The sequence below is a fragment of the Dermochelys coriacea genome, chromosome 1 (genome assembly GCF_009764565.3).
Source record: "Dermochelys coriacea isolate rDerCor1 chromosome 1, rDerCor1.pri.v4, whole genome shotgun sequence".
Classification (NCBI taxonomy): Eukaryota; Metazoa; Chordata; order Testudines; family Dermochelyidae; genus Dermochelys; species Dermochelys coriacea.
The window spans coordinates 186,392,332-186,420,123 of record NC_050068.2 but is presented as its reverse complement, the minus strand read 5'-3'; the positions used below and the strand labels follow the sequence as shown (position 1 = coordinate 186,420,123).

Below are 27,792 nucleotides of genomic sequence, written 5' to 3'. Positions count from 1 at the left end.
CTTTCACAGCAGACTCCTTCCTAAATGCTCAAGAGGGTTTTGAAACACCTGTGTGTTTGCACAGTACTGCTAATTATTGGTGAACCTCACTAAGCCTGGAGTTCAGTTTCAATTCAAAAGCCCCTCGAAGTTCAAATGTTTGTGTGAAGCTAATCTAAAGCTTTTCAAAGGAGGTGTTTATGCTATCTACATAACACACCTCCTCTCAGCAGACCTCAGCTACTTCTTAAACCTACTGGCTAGTCCCTGAAGACCCTGGAGGATGATAGCTGATTGCTGGGTCTTCTTTCTTTCTCACCCAACAAGTCCAAAGGCAGGTTAAATGTGGCAGCAGGAGAATAGTAAGACTTCCCCACATCCCTTCTTCTGGGACATGAATGTAGAGGTCAAGGTCCTTAGCTGAACATCAAAGAAACATGTGGCTCAGGTTCTGTTCTCAAGTTGGGACAAAATTGGGGGGAAATTCTGGTATTTGAGGCTTGCACTTTCCTAATCCCTGCAAGTTGTTCCTCAACCCTGGTTAAAATAATGGACCGAGAACCAGTTCCACTCTGCTCGTGTGTGTGACAGAAATGGAAATGTTACGATGAGCAAGAGGAGGAGGAGGGGACAAGAGGTGCCAGGGCTGTGCTGACACACCAAAAGGCTGCTGATCATAAGTAGAACTTCATCTCACTGGCCAGGAGCTTTCTTCATGCAGGGACAGTTTGGAGATACGATTTGGAAAATGAATTTTAGGGGGACTTTTCTAGCCAAGTGCCTGGTGGTTTTATTCTCCTGTGTAAAAGGTGAGTTTGCACCGGCTTTTTGCTCTTTCAGGCTGACTTTGCTTAAAATTGCACTTAAAGTATTTAAAACTGTGGTAGATTGTTAACACTCATTTCTTGCACCCAGACAAGGGTGATGGATATCTTAACAGGGTGCTGAATTAGGCCTATCTATGTCACAATTAAATTGACTCAGGGATCCTGTTCCAATATGGCTATAATTTTCAGGGTGGATGGGACCTATAACTGCACTGTCCCAGGCTTTCACCCAGTTAGGAGAATTTGGGGTGGTCTTGTCCACACGGCACATTTTAAGCCTCTCCCCTGACTCAGTTATAGTTGAGGAGTAAGTTATTACCAGTATGTTTTAAATTATTCCTTTGATAGTGCTTTTAATATAGAAATGTGTAAACACAATTAAACGTGACTGATCACATCTCTGCCACACATCTTCTGCTTGAAGCTAAATAGTGAAGCTTGGGGCAAGATGGATGATCTGATAAAAATGCTTGGATCTTACTTAAATATCATGGGCCACATTCTTCTCTGGTTTAACTCTACTAAAATCAGAGATGAATTTGGCCCCTTGTCTCTAGAAGAATTATCGCTATTGCCACAGCAAGTGCAGTGCAAATAAATCATTTAAAGAGTGTTACACAACCCTCTGAACTGTAGCTAGCTCGTATGAAGCTGCGAAGATCAGATATTTGGGGAACTGGCAATGGGACCTTTAGGGTAAAATCCTGGCCCTGATCATTGGCCATTGACTTTAATAGAGCTAGGATTTCACCCTAAAACTCTCAGGGCTTGATCCTGAAAAGTTGTCAGTACTCTGTCCCCAGTCCAGGCAAAGCGCTTAAATAAATGCTTCACTTTAAGCATGCAATTAGTCCCACTGACTTCAAAAGAATTATTCACGTGCTTAGATTGAAGCATGTACTCAAATGCTTTTCTGTTTGGGGGCAGAGTGCTCAGCTCCTTGTAGGCTCCAGCTCTCATTGTTAAGCACAGGGCCTCACTTTTCCCATTGGTAAAATGGAGACAATGATATCTACCTTCCTCTGCAACGTGCTGTAAGATCTCTTGGCTGTTGTTATTTTATTTAGCTTTCAGTCCGGGGATCCCATGACCAGAGCTTGCTATTATAATATTTATACTACTACTTTGTAAATGGTTTTAGCTTCAAGTTAACAATCCTTTATCTGACATGTATTAATATAGATAAGGGTCGGCATGGAGTTTTCCTACTGCCCTCAATGAAGCTGTTGCATTTTTTTCGTAACTTTATTCAAGAGAGACTTCACTGTGCATCATGTAGACCCATTGCTCTTTTCTAGTATCAAAGGGAAACAGAACTGTTGACAGTGCAAGTATTTTTTGCACAAGAATATTAACAGAATGTTTGTATTTATCACCCTATCATATGGTAGGGTGAGGTTGGTCTAGGTTGTAAATTACATTAGGTACATACATATTGGTATTATTATAGTTATAGCAATTATTTTTAAAAACTTTGATCTCAAAATTTAGTTGCAATTTTTGCTTATAGATTAGAACAAGTAGTAGTGGACTCAGAACACAAGAACCATTCATGAATGACAGGACTAAATCCAACAGTAGATCATTTATGATGGTTGTTTAATGTTTTCTATGTACAAGGACTAGATAATAAGGAATATAATCTTGCTATGGACTTAAAACAGACTCTTGATTTCCTTGAATGACCTTATTTGTTTAAAATGTTTGGAACTTTAAAAGTGAATACTTCTTTTCTCAGATGGGTGAAGTACTGTCAGAGCAGCTCCTTTTAGTTCACTGCACATGAATCATCCCATCCTCTTTGTGACGGCAGCTGAGCAGTTGGTTGCTAAACTCTGATCGCTCTTTCCTTTGCAGAGTATTTCAATTGGCACAATCAACAAATATTGTTCCATTGGCTATACAGAGGACTTAGTGTTGTTTGTTTGGGATGCTCAGACTTCTGTTCCAATGATTCGGGAGACCAAGCAAATTTTTAAAGACCTATCAGGATTGTCTGTCAATTGGAATACTATTGAGCTTTCCTTCCTCAGGATTTTGATAAAATTTTCTGCCATCTACACCTGCAAAATATAAATGATAGAATATGCAATACAAATAATAATGAGTAGTAATAACTCTAAATATCTTGGAGTAAATCTGAGGAGTAGCAAGTATTTGTATTACATTTTTTTCTTTGTCAAAAATTCTGCAGGTTTTACAAAGGGCTTTGGTGTGCCTGTTAACACTTATTGGGAGAATGAATATTACTAAAATAGTTACGCTTCCAAGAGTGAGTGATTCCAGAATGTTCCATTAGAAATGCTGAATGCTTTCTAAGAAACTTGATAACTCAGTAATAGCTTCCCTTTGGGCTGGCAGATGCATTGCATGAAACTCTTTATCCTCTCACAGGCTCTAATGGGCCGTCCCTCTCAGATTTCTCAAATAATTATTTTGTTGCACAAGTATGATAGTCTAATTTTTTTGATTTGACTCCAATATTACTATTATGCAAAGCAGCAATTAGTTTTCAGTTTTCCTCGCTGTGATGTATTTTATCATATCCTAGATCTAATGAAAACTTTATAATAAAGGATTATATATCATAATAAAAGATTTATAAACCTACCGTAGTTTCCCTCTATGGGGAAAAGAACTCACACTGTGTAAAAATAATTCAGCGTAGCTCACCATGCCTACCACTATAGCTTTATCCTGTAGATTAGAGGGAAATTAATTTAGCAAATGGAAGATTGAATAATCCCTGGTTATGAATGAAAGTTTGCTGTTAATGAATTTATTTTATTTGAAATTTACAAGCTTGTATTTAACCTGTCTGATAGTTTCAATATTATTTATCAACTTGCTTATGCAGTATGGACTAAGAATCTACACAAATGTTTGTGTGGAGTCAGCTTCTCATTTGAAGTCACCTTCAGGCAAAATCTGTGCTCTAAAAACCCAATCTGCTATTACTGCACTATTCAGTATGCAGAGGATGTGATTTTTAGATTTAGATTCAGTTTGAGATAAATGGGCATGAATTCTTGTGACAGAACATACCATGGGAAGATGAATGCTTCTTTATATGTAACAACATGAATAAGGCTAAACAGCCTTTACCTTTCTTAGTAATACCAATATTTAGCCCTTATGTGACACCTAACATCTTCAAGTGCTGAACAACCACTTGCAGTAGCACCCTTGTGAACTAGGTGTTATCCGTTTTGCACAAAGGTGACCTGAAAAGAGGGGAAAAACATGCCTTTGGGTCCACGTTTATCAGGTGATCGTATTCATGACACAGAGCTCTGGGAGGGAAAGAGTGTATCCTGTAGTCACAGCCGTGCGGGAGGCAAGACCTCTGGGTCTTACTCCCAACTCCGTCACTCACTGTGTGACCTCAGGCAAGTTGCTTAGGACAAGATTTTGAACAGTGACTAAGGATTTTCAGTGTTCAACTTAAGACACATTAAAGGAGGCTGATTTTTCAGAAATCACTGAGCAGCTGGTGTTTAACCTGTCTCAAGTTTAAATTGAGGCACTCAAAATCACTGGTCACTTGAAAATTTTGGCCACGGGTTTGAATCGTCAGAAGTGTTTTTAGTAATTTTGGCTGCCTCAGTTGTGGGTGCCATCTTGAGGCACATACAATACAGCCTGATTTGCAGAGGAAATGCATGCTCACAAGCCTTATTGATTTGGCGCTGCAGGTGCTCAGTGCCTTTGAAAATGAGGCCCAAGGGGTCTTAAAATGACCACCTCCAAAACCAAGGCACCCCTAAGGGCACTTCTGATGATTTGTCCCTTAACTTCACTGTGTTCAGAATTAAAATCAGGTGTTGGGAGGCTTAACTAACTCATGTTTGGGAGCTGCTTTGAGGGCCTGAGATGAAAGCATCTATATAAATGCCCACCCTTATCAATGAGGAGTGGTTTAGGAAATAAGGGAAAAGTGTGGCGTTTAACTTTGTGACCAAGTTATTTAATGCTGCAGTGTCTACTGTTAACTCTCATCCATAGACGCTTTGGACAGACACTGATCGGGCTGTATTGTTCTTCCCTTGTTTGAAGGTTCTGCAGACGAAGCCCATAAAACGTATGGTGTTCTGGGTGGTTCTGTTTTCTTGAATATTATTGGCTTCAAAGTGGAAAAGCAACATGAAATAACATGGCTCAAAAATGCATCATTCCTCGTGAAAGTCAAAAATTCTACAATGAAATATTACAGGGAAAAGGAAAAGTATAAGATGTTCCATAATGGAACCCTGCAAATAGACCACCTGGTGGAAGAGGACAGGGGAAATTACAAAGTGAACGTGTACGACAAGGGAAAGCTGCAAATTGAGAAGAACTTAAATCTGAGCTTTCAGGGTGAGTCACCTTCCACATCCTTTCCACCATAGCTGGATGAGTCCCAGTCTCTCCTTCTGCTGAATGGGTCTCCATCCTGTTTCCTTGTGGTCTCTAACTTTGCTGCGTGGGTTCCTTTTCACTGAAGGGCTAGCTCTTCTGCATCTATTCCCTTTCTCTGTTCCTGGGTGAGTTCCTCCTTTTCCTCTCTTGCCAGGTGAGTCTCCCTGTTCTCTTCTTTCCATCTATTCAGTCCCTCTGCTGTCTGATTTCTTCTCTCTCACATCAGCCATGAACTCTGCCAGGCAAACAGACCTGCACCGGTATCTATGAACAACGGAAGAAATTAGCTCAGGTCACACTGAGCCTTTATTTTGCTACTCAAAATATCCAGGAACCCAGTGTTTATATATACGTTTGGGCAGGATGGGAGGCTGGGGTCTAACTTGGGGGCGGGGGGAGAATGGTGGTAGGACCCTTCCAAGCTCCTCCCACAAATTAATAACCCACTTGAGACTTCAAATTGAGATGCCACTCATGATGGATTGTGGAGATGTTTGAACTGTTTGCACGCTCTGCTGGGCTCGGCTCCCCTAAGTGGGGTTCAAATATACCCATGGACTCCGCTAGGCTCCTTAAGCTTGTGTTCTCCTCCATAAGACACACATTTTGGAGCCCAAAAAGACCGCTCAGGAGAGTGCTGATATGTGTGCTGCTGCCCAATTCAAACCCTGATTTCACAACAGACAGTGAAACCTTTCTTAAGCAGCCATTCAAGGGACTGATACCTCTAGGTTATTTTGACCAGTGGGATGTGGAGCAGAACTGTGCTCTGTACATTTGGAATGCTTAAGCAGTCTCCTAAAACAGGAGGCTGCTGAAAAAAGCCTGAGATCTTGCACAAATTTCTGTAACATGAAGATTTTCCTTCTACAGTACTTTGTTCTCACGCCTTGCTTTTGAGCCTATCAGCTTGCTTGCATGTTTACATCCTGCATTAATGTTGAACTGCTGCATCTGAAGCCTGACAATTAGTAAATGATTCAGTAACTGGCCCCCTATTTATTTGTAATTAACTAGGTCTCCGGTTTACTATTCACCTGTTCCATCCCTTATAAGCAGGGCTGGTTTGAATTTTTTTGTATTTAGAAATTCTGACAAAATTTTGAATTTAAAAAAATAAAAGGGAAATGTTTGAATTTTTTTTTCTTGTTTATTGACCAATTATTACAACTGATTGGAATCTTCTGGATGTCAAGATTTTCATGACATTTAAAAAATTGTAAAGAAAAGAGACGTGAGCAGAATTTAAAAAAAATTATGATGTTCATTCCTGATTTTCTACTAACTTGACTTACAAGCTGAAGGGAAAAAACACAGATATCTTTAATGTGTTAAAAGTTTTTCTTTATCTGATAATTGCTATTTAGATGGAGGTGACCAGTGACAACTCAGACATCTTTGACATCATGAATGACAAACTCTCCTGCTAGACGTTCTTGTGTATGAATACGTGTTAGGATATTATAATTGCAAAAAGAGGCCATGACCCTGCAAGTACTTAAGCACATGCATCACTTTGCTCTTGGAAGTAGCCCCAAAGTGTTCTGTCGCTAAAGTCAAAAGCTAATTAAGAAAGTCTGGCACCCTAGGCCCTCCCACAAGTGTGGCCCCCTGTGGCCACTTTCCCGACTTGTGGCCTCGCCACACAGAGACAATTGGCTACGCAGGAGCCATCTGCTGGGCTGGTGGGGAGGTCCACCCTCTCAAATTGTGCGTGGATACCTGCTGCCACTGCCCTAGCAAAGTCCCGAAGGGGTGACCACTCTCAAATCAACACTTGCTGAGCTATTATTACAGGCTGCCTGTTGACTCAGGGAGGCATCAGTATATCCGTTATACTTGGGTCATGTTTTTCAAGGTTTACTGGTTAAGGCATTGGATTGGGTTAGAATTTCTAGCTCAGCCACTGGCTTCCTTTGTAACCTTGGTCAAGTGACTTAATCTACACTGTGCCTCAGTTTCCCAACTGTGAAATGGGGATGTAGCTCTTAGGAGTGTTGGGAAGATAAAATCCATTAGCAATGTGAGGTGCAGTGATATGATGGCCATTAGGGTCAGAGAGCTAGCATAATTATTTTTAAAAGTAAAAGCTTAGCTTCTGGCATCATCATGTGAATCTAGGAATCAGGAGCCTAGGAATCTGTCCATAGTGTCTAGAATGTTTCAAGACTGGATGTCTTTCTGAAATATATGCTCATGCTTGCTCAAACAGAAATTATTGGCTTGATGCAGAAATTACTGGGTGAAATTCTATGGCCTGTGTTATACAGGTCAGATTAGATGATCACTATGGTCCGTTCTGGTCCTAAAATCTATGAATACTGTTTATCTAGCCCTGAGCAATTGCTTAAGTGTTAGCAAGACAAGGGCCATACACTGTATTTAATAGATGGATTACAGTGTTTGCTCAGTAATTAGTGTTATAGTTGAAGTGCAGTACTCTGAAAAATGACTGACTGACTGTAAACAAGCATTGAGGGTTTCCAGGCTTTTTTGCAATGACTGATTGAATTTGCAAAAAGAAAAGGAGTACTTGTGGCACCTTAGAGACTAACAAATTTATTTGAGCATAAGCTTTCGTGAGCTACAGCTCACTTCATCGCATCCGATGAAGTGAGCTGTAGCTCACGAAAGCTTATGCTCAAATAAATTTTAGTCTCCAAGATGCCACAAGTACTCCTTTTCTTTTTGCGAATACAGATTAACACGGCTGCTACTCTAAAACCTGATTGAATTTGCTCAGTGTAAAGTAAAAAGTGGCTTCTCCTCCATCCCCACCCCCCTTCCCCTCCGCAACTGATGTGCCTGCAACTTCAACCTGAACTCAGAGTCAGGGTGGGCTCTTTCTGGCTCGTGTACCATTGCCAGTACTAGAGATTCCGCAAGGGGAGCTCCATTACCAATTCACTGTGCATAACAGGAAACAGAAACCAGCTTATTCATAGCTTCATTGCCTCTATAGTGCTAAGACAATTTCTAGTCTAGTCTATGTTCTTATACTGCGCTCATCACTGTCATATCTGAACACGTTCCAGCATTGTGTTAAGCAACGTGATGAAGACCTGGGCTATCCACTTATACCATCATAGCTATGGCAGAAAGGGATGTATTTTATTTATTTATTTTATTTTTTACTGACCTAGCTTTTCCAGTCTTTCTGGTGCCCAACGCTGAATGCAAAGTTGCAGATGCAGTCATGCCAGAGCTGCATAGAAGGAGACTATTGTCTTTTTGCTCTATGATGTAAAGCCTTCGTGTAAGTCCTCCCCCTTGCCCCATACCTCCTGTGCCAACTCCTCCCTGCATAGCATAGCTTCTCTCCCATAGTAATTGCAATGTGTGTTTGCTTACATTGGACTGATGTCCTCCTGTATGGAAGAGAGGAAGTACTGTGGTCTCCCTATGTGCCAACCAACCACCTTGGTGTCTGAGAGCCTGCGTAGTATCTGAGGTATTTGTGGGTGGAGATAGAGCAGCAGTTGATGGTTTGCTCTCCTTGGCTCTTCCCCCTGCTCTGAGCTCAGTTTTCCGCACACAGATCTAGGTGGGAAGTGTTACATCTTTGAGCAAGGTACTATAGCTACAGCTCTGGGTCCTCTTTCTGGTTGCTAATGAGCAGCCACCTCAGCTAGTGCCAACTCTGGGCACTAGCTGGGGTGGCTGGAAACAGAGAGGGAGGTGGTCAGTGGAGCCTGCAAGTTGACTCCAGACTCTGTATGGATGGAATAGAGTTCCTGTATCCATGGACCCCTGAGAGCAGAGTCGTTGGGAGAGTTTGCAGTCTTCCAAGTCTGCAGGATCCCTAACTCCTCCTACCAGATGGGATGATGAAGCAAAAATTTTGCCAGGGGAAACTGGTAGTTTGCTCCTTCCTTCGGCCATGCCTGAGGGGGTTCTCCATGAACTAGAGCAGTGATATTCAGACCTCAGTGGTTCAGGAGCCAAATTAGCCATCGACATTACCCAAAAGAGCCACAGTAGTGTAAATTCATTGTTTCATTTACTGTGGTACTATTCATATTCAAACAGTATGATGGCAAATATTGAGAGTGTGTGTGTGTGTGTGTGTGTGTGTGTGTAATATATATATATATATATATATATATATATATATATATATATATATAGTATGAATTATTCTCACAGCAAATAAGGTAGTGCAAGTTGATAACTTAACTGGTTAATATCACAGAAAAAGCATCTTGATTGGTTAATAGTTAAACCACACAGTGTTTTAACATCACGTGCTGCAAAGAGCCGCAGGAGACACATTAAAGAGCCATCTGTGGCTCCTGAGCCTCAGTCTAATGAGGCTATGTCGACACTGGCACTTATGCTAAAACTTTTGTGGCTCAAGAGTGTGAAATCCCCCTTCCCCCCACGAATGGCAAACGTTTTAACAACAAAAAGTACTGGTGTGGATAGTACTACATCAGCTGGAGCTGCTCGGAAGCTATCACCTCTCACTGGGGGTGGTTTTATTTTGTCGCCAGGAGAGCTCTCTCCTGGCCATAAAGAGCGGCTACACAACATATCTTATAACAGAATGACTGCAGCAGCCGCCCTTGTAAGGTGTGCAGTGTAAACATAGTCTGAGCTAGAGTGATCTGGCCCATTGTGTTTCCAAACTGAATAGGACAAATGGACTGGGATTCTCTCTCTGTAAATAAACAATGAAATGTTATCTCAAGAAGAAACACTCTACAGATCTGAAAGGAGGGAACAGAAAGGAAAGTGACAATGAATCATAAAGATGTTAAACTTTTTATAAAAAAACAAGTATGCAGGCCAGTGTTGTGCTGGCCTTTTCTTTGTTGTTGCCACATCATATCCCACCTTGGGTCTAATTTGCTGTTTGCTCTCCCCTTTATTTTTTCAGGCATTGCTACTTTCCCACTTTATCTCTCACTGAATATCTGTGTTTCAGATTAATTTGCCCCACATCCTTTCACAAAATCATTTTGTTATGTTCTGCTCCTGCCTCTAAAATCCCTCCAGTTTCCTTTGTATCATTCTGTGGATCTTGCCTGTTCTAATAATGAACTTTTTAAAATTAGAAATCTTCACAGTCTGATTGCCTCTTCTATTCTCTTTCAGAAATTGTCTCTAAACCAGAAATCAAATGGATATGTTTACAAAATTCCATAAAGGTGACATGTGAGGTGAATCAGACAAACCAAACTACTTTTCATTTGTATCAAAATAACAAGGAGCTGAATTTAAACCCACACATAGATGCAAATGGCATATGGAAGATTGAATACAGCTTCAAAAACAGTATTGCAAAGTTCCAATGTGAAGTTAAAAATGACGTTAGCAAGAAAACGGCTGACCAGGAAATCAAATGTTCAGGTACAAAGTCTATATTGCAAAAAGGTCTCCTAATCACAGCCCACAAACAATTACAAATGTACAGCTGTCTCCAGGGTGCTGATTCTAAAATCAGGGTCAGCCCAATAAAATAACCGAGGGAATTGACATGCAGTAGATGTTATGCAGTCCTACACAGCAGGAAGCAAAAAAAACAAAACCCTTTCTCCCCCCCCTCCCAGCTGTTGTTCTTTATTATTTCTACAGCACCAACAGTATCCATTGCACTGCTCAGATCATTACAACGTCAGGGGTCATTTTAGTTGGATAGAATAAAATTACCCAAGTTGAAAATTGGTCAGCATGTCCGTTAACACCCTACATTTCCCAAGAATGGGCCTGATTCTCCTCTCTCTTAATCCGTATTTCCACTGTACACCTATGTGGCTTCATTGACGTCAATGGAATTGCTCTTGATTTACACCAGTGTAAGGCTATGCCTACACTACAGGTGCTACAGTGGCATAGCTATAGTGCTGCAGCTGTGCCACTGTAGGGCAATGGTGTAGATGTTTCCTACAGTGACAGTAGAGTTTTTCCATCACTGTAGTTAATCCACCTCTCTGAGAGGCAGTAGTGAGGTTGACAAAAGAATTCTTCCATCGACATAGACGCGTCTACACTGGGGGTTAGGTCGACTTAACTACGGTGCTCAAGGCACAACATATTTCATGACCCCGAGCAACATATTTAGGTCAATCTCGTTTTTTAAAAGTTAAGTTGCCCCAGCTACATCGCTCAGAAGATTTAACCCCCACTGTAGACAGTGCTAGGGTGACGGAAGAATTCTTCCATCGACCTAGCTACCCATGCCGATGGGAGAACTTTTCCCGTCAGCGTAGGTAATGTCCACGCTGAAACGCTACTGCAGTGCTGCAGCTGGGCCGCTGTAGTATTTCAGTTGTAGACGAGCCCCAAGTGACAGGAGAATTAGATGCAAGGAAGTCTTGATCTTTTCCACCCTTGATTCTACGAAGTCAGTGGTGCCACATTGGTGGCTGGATTCTTTTGATAGAAAAGCTGGATGTCCTGATTGTGCCATTTAACATGTGCATATAAAGCATGGGCTTCCTTTGCAGTGAGCTTTTGGGAAATTAGCCATGTTTTAGAAGTTGAAGTCGGCTTAAATGAGCAATCAAGTAGGTTAGGCCTTAGGTGTAGATTTTCTTAAAGGAAAAAGGGTTTACAAAACTTGCTATTCATAGAAATGTTTTCATGAAACTTTAGGGGGAAAAAGAGTCACTGGAAATGTTTGTTTGTTTGTTTGAATTGAAAAAGGGTCCTGCAGTGTTGGGGAGGCAAGCCCAGCAGCATTCGGCTAGTGTGCAGTCAGGGACACAACCCTGAAGCTGACCAGTCTTTTCTTTAATTGTCCAATTTGGACAAAATACAAGAAGTCAACAAATGAAAAATTAATCAGATCTCCAAAAGCCTTTCGCTTTTAATAAACTAAAGTGTCAATAGAAAAATTGTCAAATTCTCTACAGAATTAACTCCTTTGGCTTCAGCGAAGTTACCCAAGCAAAGAGTTTGGCCCATTGACTGTACCCCAGTGAGTTTATAATCTAGATCAGTGGTCCCCAAACTTTTCAGGGTCATGCCCCCCTTTACCCCGGACGCTGCAGTGAGAAGTGCCACTGAAAGCCTGCAAATAAATAAAACCAGTTAGCTTTCAAAGGAGGTGAGAAAAGGATCCTACTGTGTGGGGCTCACTGCAGTGAAAAGGTGATTGTCTGCCCCCATCAGACCAGTGGCAGGGCCATGTTGGCCCACCCATTTAGCACCAGGCCCAGCTCGATCTGAGCATGAGAGGTGGCTACTCTGCCAGCTCCTGGAGTGACGGAAGTGGTGAGAGGAGGCTGCTCCCAGACACTTATGGGAGAAAGGGCAGGAGGTGGCTTCTCCCCAGTCACAGTGAGCTCACTCTGGGATGGTCCCGGCGGACAGCGCTGGGAGGTTACTGAACAGCGTGGTGGCAGCCTGAAACAGCCAGAGGAGTGTGAGTGCAGATATAAGACTCAAGAAGCAGTTCCCAAGGTAGCCTGTTAAATTGACACGCAGGCATGGTTAGAAACACGGGGACATGGGTGGGGGGAAGGATCAGCTGTCCCCATCACATTAAAAGTTCTTCAGGTCTCAGTTAATCCTTCTTCCCAACCATGGGAGGCAGTGTGGCCTAGTTGACAGTGCACTAGACTAGGACTCTGTAGACTTGTGATCTATTCCCAGCTCTGCCACTGGCCTGCTAGGGGGCCTTGGGCAAGTCACTTCCCCTCCCTGGGACTCAGTTTTCCCATCAGTAAAATGGGGATAATGATACTGAGATCTATGGATGAAAAGCAATGTATAAGAGTTCAGTATTATTATTACTTGAATTTCTTGTTTTAACTGGGCTACTTACAGATGCCACTTTGCAACTCACATAATATTGATAATGATGATGATAATTGTATAGGGTATTTTTTTTGGAAGATCACAAACCTCTTTACAGACACTAAGAAATTAAGCCTTGCAGCACACCAGCCTGAAGTAAGTAAGTATTATTACATCCATTTTACAGGAGGAGAAGGGGAAGCCCTGGGATAATTAAAGACAGATTTCATGACATAAAACTCAAAGTAGGTACACCTTTTTGCACACACATGTGCACACTTTCGCATAACCCAATCACCATTTTGTGAGCAAAACTTTGGATTTTCAAGTTTAACTGGAGCTTTCTGATATCTATTTGTTATATGATCCAGTGCCCGTATGCTCACACATTTGGGAGAGTTGTATGCAAACATAAATGTGTGCACACATTTTTGTACGTTTACAGACTTGAACCTCCCTTTCTGTAAATTCTATGCCAAGTATCTATCTTGACTATATGGCCAAAGAGGCTGGGGCCAGTAAGGAGGAATCCTCTTCCCCAGGCAATAGACCAACTGTACAGCTGCTCAATGGGGGCTTCTCCAGCCTGATCCCCTTCCCTAACTGGGGGTGGAGCGAGACCGTGGTGCATCTCTGGGGATATAGTTTAACCTGGGAGCCCAGCCTACAGAGGAGAATTGAAGCATAAAGCCCCTGAACTACAATTCCCATGGGGCTCCGAGATGCCATTTCTGAACTCAACTATTTCACTTGTCAACCAAAATATTTCCATTTATGATTTTGAAAAGTCATAATTTTCAGTGAGAAGAAAAAAAAATTTCAGACCAGCTCTATGTAGGAGCTACTCTACATTAGGGATTTGTGCATCAGTATAGGTGCAAAAATCTCTAACGCACACAGGCTGTAAGTGGTAAAGGTTTATAATGTGCACTGGTTTGGTATTCAGTGGGTGTGCAAAGCAAGTCTAAATGACACACTAAAGGGGTAGAAGGGGACTGTGTTTTACACCCTCCTCTTGGTTGCCTTTCCTGCTACCCATTTTTCTTTTGTCCACTGGACACAAGTTCTGAAGTCCTTATGCAGATATAACCATAATCGACTTCAATGGGAGTTCTGCCCAAGTCAGGTTTTGATGCTCAGTATGTAAATGGCACTCATTTGCACACCCGCTGAGGACAAAAGTTGGTGCATGTTACTGTACTTCACACTGATTTTTGGCCAACTTACCCCAACGAGCAACTTTACACTTGTGTTGAATTTAGCCTCTTTCTTCACTATTGTTAATTATTCTGTAGCACTTGTTTTGAGTTCCAGCCAAGGAAGAGCAAGAAGAGCAAGCTCTGAAATACCACAAGACAAAGTGTTCTCACAGTATTTCTGGCCCAGTATTTCTGGCTCCTGAAAAAGTCTGTGTTTTGTCAGACTCTGAGCACTACCTTCACCCAGTCAAAGCACTTTGAAAGGCCAAAAGGGCATTCAGATCTTTGTGTGTCAATCTAGAACAAGACTTTTTGAGGTTTGACCATCACTAGGAGCAAGATGACACCTATTGTTTCTTAGGTAAAAGTCCTTGGCACTCCTGTGAACTCTGCCTCAAACTTTCCTTAGAACTCTCATCAAACAAAGCACATCATACACACATTTCTTAACTATGGTCCATGAAAGAATTCTCTTTCTCGCCAAGTTTTCTGTGACCATAAGCTAGTGGTTTAACTTTGTTTGTGCCTCAATTTCCCCCTCTGTAAAATGGGGATAATAATACTTAACATTATCTCAGAGGGGTGTTATGAGTCTTAATTTATTGTTTGTGAAAATGCTTTGAGATGCTGGGACAAAAGATGCTATAAAACTACAAGATTTTCATATCATCATTGTTATCCATGTCATAAGCTTCACATGTGTACATCCTCTCTATCACTGGGACCAAATTCCAGACTTTGCCTTGGCGTTTTCTTCTGTCCCTGTGATATCTCCTTCTCTCTGAGCTAGGGCTGCTGAACATTGTTCTCATTGGGAGCATTGCAGGAGGTGCAGTTGTCTTTGTCATCTTTTTGGCTCTGCTGATTTACTGTATCAGGAAGAAGAGAGCAGAAAGATATGAAGAACAAGGTAAGCACTTGAAATTTTCATGTTGCTGTATGACCATGTAAAATCTCCTAGTTCTTTCCACAAACTGCTCAGAGATAGTGAGAGAGAAAGTACTGAGTTTTGTCACACTGAAATTCTACACTTCAATTGCCAGTTTTAATCTTGGTTTCTGATGATTGTTTTTAAAAAGACAGTGCTATTTTCAAGGACTATTATTTACCAGTGAGGGGAGAACAGACCATCCAAAAGCTTGTCTCAGAGAAGCATCCATGATTATTTGAACATCCTTGATCTAGATATAAGCTTGAGAATCTCACCAACACACTTTCTCATTAACTTATATATATGTAAAGGCAACCAACATCATGAATTGCGTTTGAAATGTAGGCATGCCTAGAGAGTGATTTGGGGTGCCTCCATTTTTTTTTGGCTATGCAGCCTGAGACACTGTAAAGAGACCAGATTTTCAGAAAGTACAGAGCATAGGAGAGAGGTTTCGTTATTATTTATTCATCCTCTAAAAATCAGACCCTGTTAAAGTATCTCAACTTGGGCACCTGAACATAGAAGTATGTAAAAATCACTAATCATTTTTGAAAATTTAGACTAAGTTTTAGTTTTGGTGGTCACAGAAAAAGAAGAAAAGGTATGTAATGAGAGAAATCCAATTCAAGAATACAACAGAAGTACTGGCTATAAATAATTGACAATGAAATCATAATTACAGGTAAATCACATAATTAGGGTGAACAGGGTTTAACTAGGTCCTACATGCTCATGAGATGTTTTCATGGTGTGATTGGCTTGACCAGAAACAGGGAGGACCATAAATCTCCCAATAGCCTTGGAATATATCCAGTACGACTTTGCAGACCCAAGAGGTTTGGACAGTTCAGCAACTGAACTTTTGGTTGCTCGTCTGAACCTAACCCAAACTCCAGACCTGCTTGTCTTCACTAGAAAACTAAGACATGTTAGAACATGTCCTTGAGGAGTCATGAACATAAGAACGGCCATACTGGGTCAGACCAATGGTGTATCTAGCCCAGTATCCTGTCTTCCGACAGTGACCAATGCCAGGTGCTTGAGAGGGAATGAACAGAATAGGCAGTCATCAAGTGATCCATCTCCTGTCGCCCACTTCCAGCTTCTGGCAAACAGTTTGTTTTAGTTACCAGGTTTCACTAACTTTGTACCCTAGCAGTTAGTGTAGACAGGGACTGTTGTGTTTAACATCTTGCCAGCTGGTCATGGGTAACCTTACTGGAGCCAAAGATTTACTCATGGTCCATTGACATAATGTTCAAACTGATTTGTCCCTGTCCTCACTGAGTGTTAAAGTGCATTTAATTCTGTGTTAGTTACCATCAAGGTAACCAGGTCCTTTGGAATGGTTCAATAGAAGTTTAGGATCAGTTCAGTATCTGAGCCAGTGGGTCACTCAGTCCCTAAATCAAATCATACATGGTCACTGGCCTTTCAGGAATGGTAATAAAGTGGCCAAAGACCATTAGTCTACTTCATCTATGTGAAGTACATTTTGTATGGGTAAAAGGTGCAAGATTGATTGCTGTTGTGTGTGGAATCCTCTATTTACCTGCAGAACAATTACAGCACAGACAGTGGCAGGGTAAAATTTTTTTATGCTGCCTCCTTCTAATGTGTCTCAACCCTGTCTTCAAGGGGATCACCTCCAAGGATGAGAGAGGAGTTCAGTCTCCTTGGTATATTTCTTGTTTGCTGATAAGCTGTTGTAGCTGTCCAGCAGAGCAGGCTCACTGAGATAGGAGGGGATGGAACTGACTGAAATACCCTCTGAGAACCGTGACCCCTACCGGCCAACAGACAGGCCATACAGGTAGTCTGGGAATAAATGGCAAATCCAGGTTTTATTATTTCATTGAAATAAACAGGGTCCCCAAAACCAGACCACTTAAACTATGCAAGCATTTGACTGCTTGCCAGCGTCCAAGCCTCCTTCCCTTGGTAGTAGCTGTTCACCATAAATAACAATGCCACATTTCTTTTTGACAAATTTTTTTCTTATTGCCCTTCTGTTTTAGTTATCTGGATATTTTGGAAATAAAAAGGTACTAGCTTCTGCGTGATACCTGTGCTAACACTAAACCCCAGTGCAGTGAAAAGCTTTGACCCGTTAGAGGAACAGGGCCCAGGGAAGATCTCAGCAGCTTCTTTAACTAAGACAGGCGCAGGCTGCCCTGCAGACTCTTTCTGTAACCAACATGGGTTATCTTCTGTTTGTTTGTACTGGTGACGTGACTCATGCTGAATCATTAACGAATTACTTGATGGTTTTGTAATTGCAGATGAGGAGACACCGATGAAAATTCGACAAATGGGCGATGAATTGAAATATCGGGAGCTTCCTCAACCTCCAGTTCATGCTCCCCAGAAGCAGGCACACCAGCAGCAGAGACTCCCTCCACAGTCTCAAACTCAGTACCAGGAAGGGCTCCCCCGGCCCAAGCCACGCACTCAGCAGAAGTCTCCAAGCCACATGAAAGAAAGACCATAAGCATTTGTCCTAGAGGAACAGACCCTGTCCCATTACCTGCTCTGGTGGGACCCACCACAAAAATAACCTTGCAAATAGCCAGCAATCCCCCAGATTGGTCGCTTTCGTTGTGGGAGATCACTGTCTATACTGAATGGCTGATGAAAAGGCTCAACGATGGAGACACGAGGTGATCACAGCTCATTACCTTGGCCATTATCTTCAAGTGACTCCATGCTAATGTGGGACATTTAGTCCTGAAATCTGCTTCCTTTTTGCTTCATTTGGTTGGACCTCTCCTTGCCATCTTCTGGTCAAATTATTTATTTAATTTTTTTGAGAAGGCCCTAAGACTCTATTGAGATGACTTTCATCACGTCTCTCTTCCTATACCTGCACTCCCAACCAAACACCTGTCTAGTTGCTGCAGCCAGTCATTTGATCATGTGGAGAGGAAAACAGGTGTGTTAATTGTCTGACATACTGGAGTGCTGGCAAGAAACTGCAACTTTATTTCTTGGCTGTGACATGACCTGGTTCAGGGTTCCCAAGGCAGATATGCTTGTTACATGACAGGAGCCAATATCCATTGGTGTGTGAGGTTTCTGTAGCACAGTAATACATACTACCAACCAAAACCAAGTAGTCTAATTAATAACTACTTTCTCTGAACCTTGTTGGCTCTCTCATCCCATGGCCACTTTGTGCTCTCAAAAGAGGCCTGCTCAGCTACTATGGTTGGTGTGTCACCTGGAGCCAGTCACATGTACTTGAGAGGAAGAATTCAGCCTCTTTTTTTTCTGTGATATTACTTGCTTCCAGGAAAATCTGCAAATGCTGCAGTGGTGTCTTCTGCTCCTCTCCCAGAGCCCGTCCACACTGAGGGATTTAGGAGGCCTCGTTTGCTCCATTTCTGTCATGGAGTTAGTTTAGGTCTGATGCCACATAATCTATCTGACCCACAGGAGTGCCCCAGTCCATGACCTGCGTCAGCATTCTGAAAGCAAATAGCCTTGTATTGACGCAGGTCAGGGGACTCAGCAGTTCCAGTAACTGCGAGGTGTATAACCAGGGTATTTACACATAACTATGAAGACCTCTTGCTTTGACAAAGGAGGACATGCTCGTCTGGACTGCAGTCAGCACCCCGTGTCTCTAGGACACAGGGTGTAGTGGGAAAGACCTTCTTGCTTATTCATAGGCAACGCATGTGGGGGGTATGCAGAGGCACTGCCCCCTCTTCCCCCCTGCAGATTTCTGCTTGGACTGCTGGGAGGAGGGAGAGGGGCTTTGTGCTTCTGATGTGTCTGACCCCCTGCATGTCCTGCCAAGGGGCCAGTTGTTGTACTTTGCTTTTTCCTCAGAAGCTGGCCTGTATGGATGGAACACCTGGCCCAAGTTTATGCAGTGTGTGATAATGGTTTGACTATTTTAATGTTTATTTTTTTAAAATGGCTTGCACTCCATTTTGTATATGAGATATCATCATAAATAAAGATTAGAGAGTGAATGATGGGGCTTTAGCTTGTGCTGCTCCAGGTGTTTGGCTATCTAGATTTCACTTACTTGTCAATAGGTGGCAAAAGAAGATTGTGTGATCCTCAGTGGCCACAGCACAGAATGACATTGTCACGCTCAACTCTATGCTCCCTTGAGTATCCACGGCGAGCAGGGACAGCGTGGGGTACTCTTGTGCCCAACCCAGCTCCCCATTGTGGGCCCAGCCTGTGTCCTGAGGGGGCATGCTGTTCCTGTCCTGGAGCTCAAGAGGTTTAGCTATTGCTGTTCACCAGCGTGAGTGAAAGGTCCATGTTACATTCATTCTTGATTGCCATTTATCCTGTGATGTCAGTGTGGGGAGCTATCACATGGGGAGAACTGGGCTACAAGGTGGATGAAGGGTTCATTCTGTACCCATCCCACATCTCCAGAATCAGTGATGGGGGTGAGAGACTCTGTGCCCATCCCTGATGCCTAGTGCAATTTTGGGGTCAAAATGACAAGTAGCTGTAGCATTTGTTTTATGAGCATGTGTCAAGGTTCCTTCCCCACTCTGAACTCTAGGGTACAGATGTGGGGGACCTGCATGAAAGACCTCCTAAGCTTATTCTTACCAGCTTAGGTTTAAAACTTTCCCAAGGTACAAACTTTGCTTTGTTCTTGAACCGTATGCTGCCACCACCAAGAGTTTTAAACAAAGAACAGGGAAAGAGCCCACTTAGAGACATCTTCCCCCAAGCCCTACACACCCTTTCCTGGGGAAGGCTGGATAAGAATCCTCACCAATTTTTACAGGTGAACACAGACCCAAACCCTTGGATCTTAAGAACAATGAAAAATCAATCAGGTTCTTAAAAGAAGAATTTTAAATAAGGAAAAGGTAAAAGAATCACCTCTGTAAAATCAGGATGGTAAATATCTTACAGGGTAATCAGATTCAAAACGTAGAGAATCCCTCTAGGCAAAACCTTGAGTTACAAAAAGACACAAAAACAGGAATATACATTCCATCCAGCACAGCTTATTTTACCAGCCATTAAACAAATGGAAATCTAACGCATTTCTAGCTAGATTACTTACTAATTTAACAGGAGTTGGAAGGCTGCATTCCTGATCTGTTCCCGGCAAAAGCATCACACAGACAGACCAACCCTTTGTTCCCCGCCCCCAGATTTGAAAGTATCTTGTCCCCTCATTAGTCATTGGGTCAGCTGCCAGCGGGGTTACCTTAGCTTCTTAACCCTTTACAGGTGAAAAGGTTTTGCCTCTGGCCAGGAGGGATTTTATAGCACTGTATACAGAAAGGTGGTTACCCTTCCCTTTATATTTATGACAGCATGTTATCCCTCAAAATCCCCTCTTCTGTCACTTCTCTCTCAGGGTGATTGGCAGAAAACAAAGATAATTGCAAGGTGAGGTTTGGTATGGCTCCAGTGACTGGTGATGGCTGTCCACTGCCATGGGGGAGACCCCACTAACATACTTACTGCCTGGGAAGATGGGACCTGGCAGTGCCATAGAAGTGCCCTGTGTGTGCAAAATGTTAGTGCTGTGCTTGACCATGAGGAAGAGCCTGCTTCAAGTCCAATCTGACTCTCTCGCTCTCTGGATTGCATGATAAGTGTGCAAGCAAAACTACCCCTGTGGCTCTCAGTGCTTGGCCATGCAGGAGAGCTAAGTCTGATGCCCAGTCCTGGTCTCTTCATACAGGGGCTAGGAGTGCTGCTGGGTTTGGCCAACCATCCTAGCAGTGGTGAGTGCTTCACGCTGCCACGTGGGAGATCAGGGCTTGATTGCAGTGTCTTTTCCTGAGCTGCCGAGGGCTGGGTCAGCCTGCTCAACCTCTGGGTGAAGTATGTTTCCCAATTAAGTTCACAAGTTGTGATGCAGTTGGTTTTTCTAAACCAGTAGTTTGCGAGCCCTCTGTTCTCACCCCAGCCTCCGTCATCAGCAGCAAAGACGGAGACCTGCAAACAGCTCACACTTGGCAGGAAGCACAGAACCACAGGCTGCATGCGCACCCGAGGTTTCCTGTAAACTGCTGCATGTCAAATCATCTCGCCCCATGCCTAGAAGCAGCCCTGGCCTGACACTCCTTGCTGAAAGGAAAATCCATACAGCTTCATGACACAGAGCACTAAAAATGGGGGCAAAGAGGAGGGCCATCACTACCCTGGTGCCAGCATAGGGATGTGATTCGTCTCCTGCAAAGGTGCTGTAGTGCAAGGCTGAATAAGGCCCAATGCACTGGACAGGGAGAGAGTGGAGTCACTGGAGGGGAGGATAAAGGGCTCCTCTGTCCCTCAATGCAACCCACTGAAGATGCTGAAAGAGTTTAACAGGTTTCTGCTATAGTGCCTTTCATTCCAAAGCCTCACACTTGCTATGGGCTCCAGCCTGCTGGCCTCTGGACTAAGACGAAACTCCAGTTGACTCCAGTGGGATTTGTGCCCAAGTAAGGGCTAAGCAAGGAGTGCAGGATTTGGTCCTAGAGATATAAGATGGCATTGAAATGCAGCCACCTCTAGGTTGGAGAACAGAAAGCTACTGGCCTACAGCGCATTGCGTGGCAATACTGGGAGGGGAAATTCTGGTCAAGGTGATCAGGGCAAATCCCACTCTTATGAAAAGTGCTTTGGCATCTATAACGTCTATGAAGAGCAGACAGGACGTTGTTCTTTCAGGACCCATCTTAAATCTCTCTCTGTTCACTCCTGGGTATTTGAATATTCCTGAGTTCTATATTGAGTGTTACTCATATTTTAAAAATTAACTGAGCAGTTTGAAATGAACCCCTCAAAATGCCTGAGGAACATTAGCTTTCAAAATACTCACAAAGGCTATTTCAGATCTGAGTTATTGTTACGGCTGAAAGCCAGCCAAAGAGAAGAAAAAGTCCTAGCATCTGGGAAAAGTCCCTGGGGCCTTTCTTGGTTCCACTTTTGCTGCAGTGTCTTTAGGGGGCAACAAGACATGCTTCTCTATCAATGAGTCATTTGTTTGTTGAGGTGGTAGGTTTCGCCATGGATGAGCCAGTGAACTGGGTCACCTAATTCATGTTGGATCATTGAGGAATCTGGCTAGCAGAGTCGTTTTCCAGAGGGAAGCTGGACTTTCTCACTGAGAGCGGGAACTGCTGCATGCTTCGTTGTGGGCGTTACCCTTCCACCTACACCTCTTTGGGCCAGATGCTGAAGAACCTCACACACTCGCAGCATCTGCAGCTGAAACGCATCACACCACATGAACTGAATAGTCAAATAGCTTGAAAACCGTCAAACTGTGGCTATGGACAGGCAAGTGACTCTGTGAAGTGACCTGGTGTATTTCCATCTAGTGGTTCTGGATTCTACAGCCTCACTTTGCAAGCCAAAAAAGAATGGGTCTGATTTTCCACTCAGTGACACCAATTGTATGCCACTGTAACTCCATTGACATCAGTGAACCCACACTGGCATAAAAAATACTTCTAACTGCCGGCAGTGCACTCTCGCTCTGGCATCCACACCACCAAGTGGTGCCCCGCCTGCCTTGGATGCTACCAGCACTAGCAAAGAGTCAGCAGTGAGAATCACACTGGGGATTCTCCTGATGGTGTGGGAGGCAGATGGTATTCCATCTCAAAGCCCAAACTGCATAGACCCTAGGGCTGTGTGGAGTTTCTTGTTTTGGGTCAGGAAAGTCAGCCACTGTGACTGCAGGGAGCACATATGCTGAGTAAGAAAGGGGGCATTTTCACTGTATCACTTTCTCATCACTGTCACACTTAAATGATTTGTTACATCTCACTTAAATGATTTATTAGGTTATATCTACACTGCAATTGGAGGTGTATGACTGCAGAACGTGTGGACATATCCCAGCTAGCTAACCATTGTAGTGAAGCCACGGCAGTACGGGCTGTACAAGCCCACACAGGACACTGAGTATGTACTTGAATAGATAGCCCATGCTGCAGCAGCTTCACTGTTGTTAGTTGAGTGAGTTAGTTCAAAGCTAACATGACTGCATCTACATATGGTGCAGTCCCACCTCTGACTGCAGTGTTGACATAAGTTCAGAGAGATTTCTTTTGTGACGTACTGTATTTAGCAATTACCTAAGGAAGGAGCAAGCAACCATCTGTGAGGTAGAATGTAACTGGCGTGGTATTCTGAAACCTGTTTTTCCCCCTTAGAGCCACCTTCCCAGACTTCCCTTGGGTTCAGCCCCCTTATACAGGCCAGCAGAAACAGCTAAGATGGGATTTCTTCCTTTACTATTGCAGCCTATCCCTGTAGGCAGGCAAACTTGGTATGCATGAACCTCAATGTTCCCATGGGATCCCCTTAGCTGGGCCAAGTACCCATGACCGGTCCCCACTTCCTCATTGGGGTCGCTGAATTCTCCATGCAGAGTGCTTGAAAAGAAGGCAAATTTACCCTCAGAGCATCCAGATGACAGCTGGGATCAAGGAGCCCCAGTCTGACTCTGAGTGCCATTGTCCCCACTCCTCCAGCACACCAAAGAAGTTGGCCTTGCCAGAATTCTGTCAAAAAGAGTCAGGAAGTAGTCAGCAGCCACTAGCTCTTAGCCACTCCTGTCCCCTCTGAACTCTCCTTGGTCTGGCCTGAGGACTCCTCTCTGCGAAAGGCAGTAGCTGTGAAAAAAAATAAAGCCAAGAGGCAGAGAAGACCCTGACCATCTGCCACTGATTCCCTCAGTAGGGCAAAGGCCAAGAACCATATGCCTGGATCAAAGAAAACTCAAAAATCCAAATGCAGGCACCAGAATATCCTCCAAGACCTCATCCTTAGGGGGGAGGAGTGGTTATCAGACTTGGAACAGGAGAGAAATGAGGAAGAATAGCTTACAAAAGCTCTCCCAAGCAGATTACCATAAGGCACTACTGCAGGGAGTTATGGCTTCATTGGTCTCCAGCCAGAATCCTTGAGTGAGAAGGAACAAGAAGAAGGAAATAAGGAGAGCCAAAGCACTAGGCACTACCTTTCCTCAGGTTCGACGCTGGAGCCCTGTATCCTACTGCACTCAGTGCCACAAGGGGTTACTAAAGCACAGTGTGAGAGCTCTGCAAAGCAGAACAAGTCACCATCCCTGCAAGTGTTACACTCTGAACAGAAGGGACCACTGAGAGGAATGTGCAGGCATAGAAACACTCGCTTGAGAAGCTGAGCACAGCTTCAGTGTGCAGTAAGACTGAAACAGTTACTCTCCTTGGTGCCTCCTTAACTCCTTTGGACTGGCCTCCCCTTTTCGGTGCACAGCTCCTCTGAACTTCAATTTACCCTGAACATCCTTTGGAGTGAGGTTCACTGACTGTCCAACAGTTTGTCCAAAGGGGGGAAGTCCCCCTATCATAGGGAACATAATGGCCCAATCTCCCCACACTAGTCCCCATGTCTCATGGTCTCTTTTTAATTCCTGGGTCACCTTTCCTGTTCTCACCCACTCACAGTGGCACTGCAGGACTGTCAGAGAATGACACTGAAAAGCACCCCCAGTAGTCCTGTTTGGAGCTACACTTCCCATTTTAACTTTCCCTTCAAACAAAACTCTGTCTAACGTTGTTTTAATCATGCCTCTAGGGTAGGAACATCCCTTCCCTCCACCTAAGTGAACACCAGGACTGAAACCAGGGCCTCAGTCCCCAGGGCCTACACAAACAAATCCGACCATGGGTGGGGATTTCCAAAGCAGAAGTCCCACTGACAGTGCCAACCTAGGTGCTTTAGAAAATCCACCCCCCATCCCTTTGTTGAGCATAGATGCCACAGTATCAGCTTTTGTCATAGACGCAGTCAGCCCTACCTAAGGGTATTGAAGCTGAGAGGAGGGATGTGTATTTTTGTACAGAGGAAGGATGGGCCAGTGATTAGGGCACTAGTCTGGGCTGTGTGGAATTTGGGTTCAATTATCTGCTCTGCTACAGACTTCCTGTGGGACCCTGGGAAAGTCCCTTTGTCTCTCTAGACTTCAGCTCCACCTGTGTAACATTCACTGATAACAGCACTGCCCTACCTCACATGTCTGCACCTCTCTGCCCTGCCCACCATTCTCACCATCTCAGATCTTCTCTTTTCTTTCATCAACCAATACTGAGGCCTTGTTAGCATTAAGTGTGATCTGTGTGGGTAAAGGCTCTTAGCACCTCACAGCTCTGCAGGCCTGTTCTCACTTCCCCTGTCACATGAATCACTGATAAGCCAGCGGTTTGAGTATGAAGTTTAAGTTGCCAAGAGGGGACAGGGGAGTAAGAAACTGGGTCAGGAAAGTGGTTAACTCAGGGTTTCTGCCTGCTCATTCATCAGCTGTACCAAGCCTATCATCTCTGGTTTTGCTTTTGCATCTCTGGTTCTGGGTGCTGTTGTTAAGGCCTCAGCCTTTCTTGCCTTTATCTGAAATGCATTGTTCAAGATGGCAGGAAGAGATAAGAAAACCTCCAGGCAGCAGTTTTTGTGGGTTCTGTTTTCCACACGACTCTCAACCTACAGAGCAACAGAGGGCAGATGTTCCCAAATTTCACATCAGAACTTGTCACAGGGCCCACTGACTACTAAGGTACCTCCTTGGGCCAATCTGAGGATTGACTCTACTTCGATCCAGTGCCCTGGGCATCTGCTGCTCACTGCATGCACAACCATCGCTCATGTTCTCTCTCTCTCTCTGTATTTTCATGAATTGACCTTCTGGCCAAGTCTCTGTGTGTTTTCCCCCTTACAGGGTATCAAAGTCCCACTGGATCAGACCCAGGCCCACCCGCTACTCCAGGGTCCAATCCTGGGACCCTATATCTGGCAACTGCAGGTTGCTTTCCCTCAGACCCTATTTCGCTTTCCCTGGAATCCTTCCTACAGCTTCCAGCACCCCACTCTATGAGTTCATCAGCTCAAACTCCCTCCTTCAAGACAACTGAACTTCATAGCCCCAAACACACCTCCCTACTCCTAAGCACTGACTACAGCCCCTTTCTGCTGCCAACTTCCTAGCTTCATACCAGCCCCTCCTGTTTCTCCCCAGCTGGGCTCTACCTTCAATCAGGCCTTCAAGCTCTGGCTCTTCCCCAGTGAAGTCCATCAGATTAATTATCCTAATTTAATCTGCTCTACCTTGTATGGGGGTGGAGACTCTAACACAGAGCTGCCCATTTCTAGTTCTAGCTTTTACTTTCTGGCCTTCTCCAAAAGGCTGGAGTAGATTAGAGAGTCAAATGCTATCGTTAAGAGCAAGTAAAGGGCTGGATAATGTGATGACCATATTGTAATAACTAGAGTAGAGATGGGCCTGAGCCAAAACCCCTTCGAAAACACCCCTGAAATTTGGGAACTTTCAGATCTTGATCCACATTTTTCAGACAGTCCTTAATGCTACAATGGGAGGAAGCCTGGGATCCTCAGGAGCACCCTAAAATTAAGAAAAATTTGGATATGGATATGAACTTTCTGTCTTATCCCATCTCTGATCGGTAACTACAGACAGAAAGGAATACCCAGTGCTCATGCTTTAGGACATGTGAAAGACTCAGGAGGGAATTCCCCTCTCCCTCTATGTACAACATTGTACAACTGCTAGGTGCATTATGGGGATTTTTTAAACTTTTTCTGGAAGCACCAGGCATAGACCACTGCCAGAGCCAGGGTACCAGCCTAGCTGGCTTTAAAATAGTCTAATCTGAAATAGACTGTGGTCCTGTATTTCCAAAAAGCAGACACAGGCTGAAACACATGCTTCAAGAGGCGCTTGGGACCAGGGTTGATCTGAACAGCCTCCACAAGTGACAGAAGTTTGGGATTTAGACTGGCCAGTTCAGAGAGAAAGCCCAGTGAGAGCTGTGGGCCTTGTCAGTGGATAGGATGGATACTATGGAGAAGATTCTCTAGCAACTGGGGCAAAGATTGAGATGCTGAACCCTATTGGAGTGGATGGTGCTTTACTACTCCCAAACTTTCCTGGTAGAACACAAATAGAATAGGAATAGGGTGCACAGTGGGGCCAGTCCACCAAGGTCCCAAGTATTTGGGGAGGCTTCTGAATGAATGAATGAAATATGATTCTGTAAAGCAAATATGGAACTTGAACTAAAAGACATCTGTTCACATTCTGCGTGGCTACTAAAGATCATAACATGCGATACAACTGCTTCTGGCCTTGCCATGGAAACTAGCTCATGTAAACACCTGGTGGGCACTTGCCAACCAATCAACCACATGACAAGTTGCTAGTGATGCACCACAACACCTGCATGGCCTCCAATAGACTTGCTTCCTGTCTGTTTCCCAGCACTCTGGAGTTATGAGCATAATGAAACGTAGCTTTATTTTGTTCTCAAAGTGTGATTTGGTTAGTCACCTGATTCGATTTGGTTCTATACCCTCTGTACTGCTAGGTGTTGCTTAGCTCAATAGCACCATGTCCAAATGGAGCTTGAAATGAAAAAGAGGAAGAGGAATGAAAAATGCATAACTTCTGGACACTACTCTCTCCTTTGCCAATGAGTAGGTTGGTGCTGGCAGTGAAACCAAACTGCAAAGGCACATACTCTAACTGTAGTATAATTGATTGCGTGATTTATCAGAGTTGCATAAGCTGGATAACTTGCATCAGTTTTTAAGCATCATCAATGAAAAAATAAACAATCTGCCAAAAAGTGAATACATTGAAAATTCCCACAAAAGAGGCTGCTCTTATTGTAACCAGCCCCTCAAATAAAACCCAGAGAAAATGCACAGACTCCAGCTGGTGCAA

General features: G+C 43.7%; 1 protein-coding gene across 2 annotated transcripts; it reads left to right on the top strand.

The window, feature by feature from the left end:
• The first annotated feature begins 200 nt into the window (after positions 1-200).
• LOC119846736 (T-cell surface antigen CD2) lies at positions 201-19,058 on the top strand. 2 transcript variants are annotated; one of them, XM_038380775.2, is made up of 5 exons: positions 201-788; positions 4,863-5,162; positions 10,302-10,556; positions 14,937-15,056; positions 17,363-19,058. In XM_038380775.2, exons 1-5 carry the CDS (start codon positions 695-697, stop codon positions 17,569-17,571), a joined length of 978 nt encoding a protein of 325 aa, XP_038236703.1. In that variant the 5' UTR covers positions 201-694; the 3' UTR covers positions 17,572-19,058. The 2 variants fall into 2 exon arrangements, with proteins under 2 accessions (XP_038236703.1, XP_043365845.1); XM_043509910.1 differs by lacking the exon at positions 14,937-15,056.
• The last annotated feature ends 8,734 nt before the right edge of the window (positions 19,059-27,792 follow it).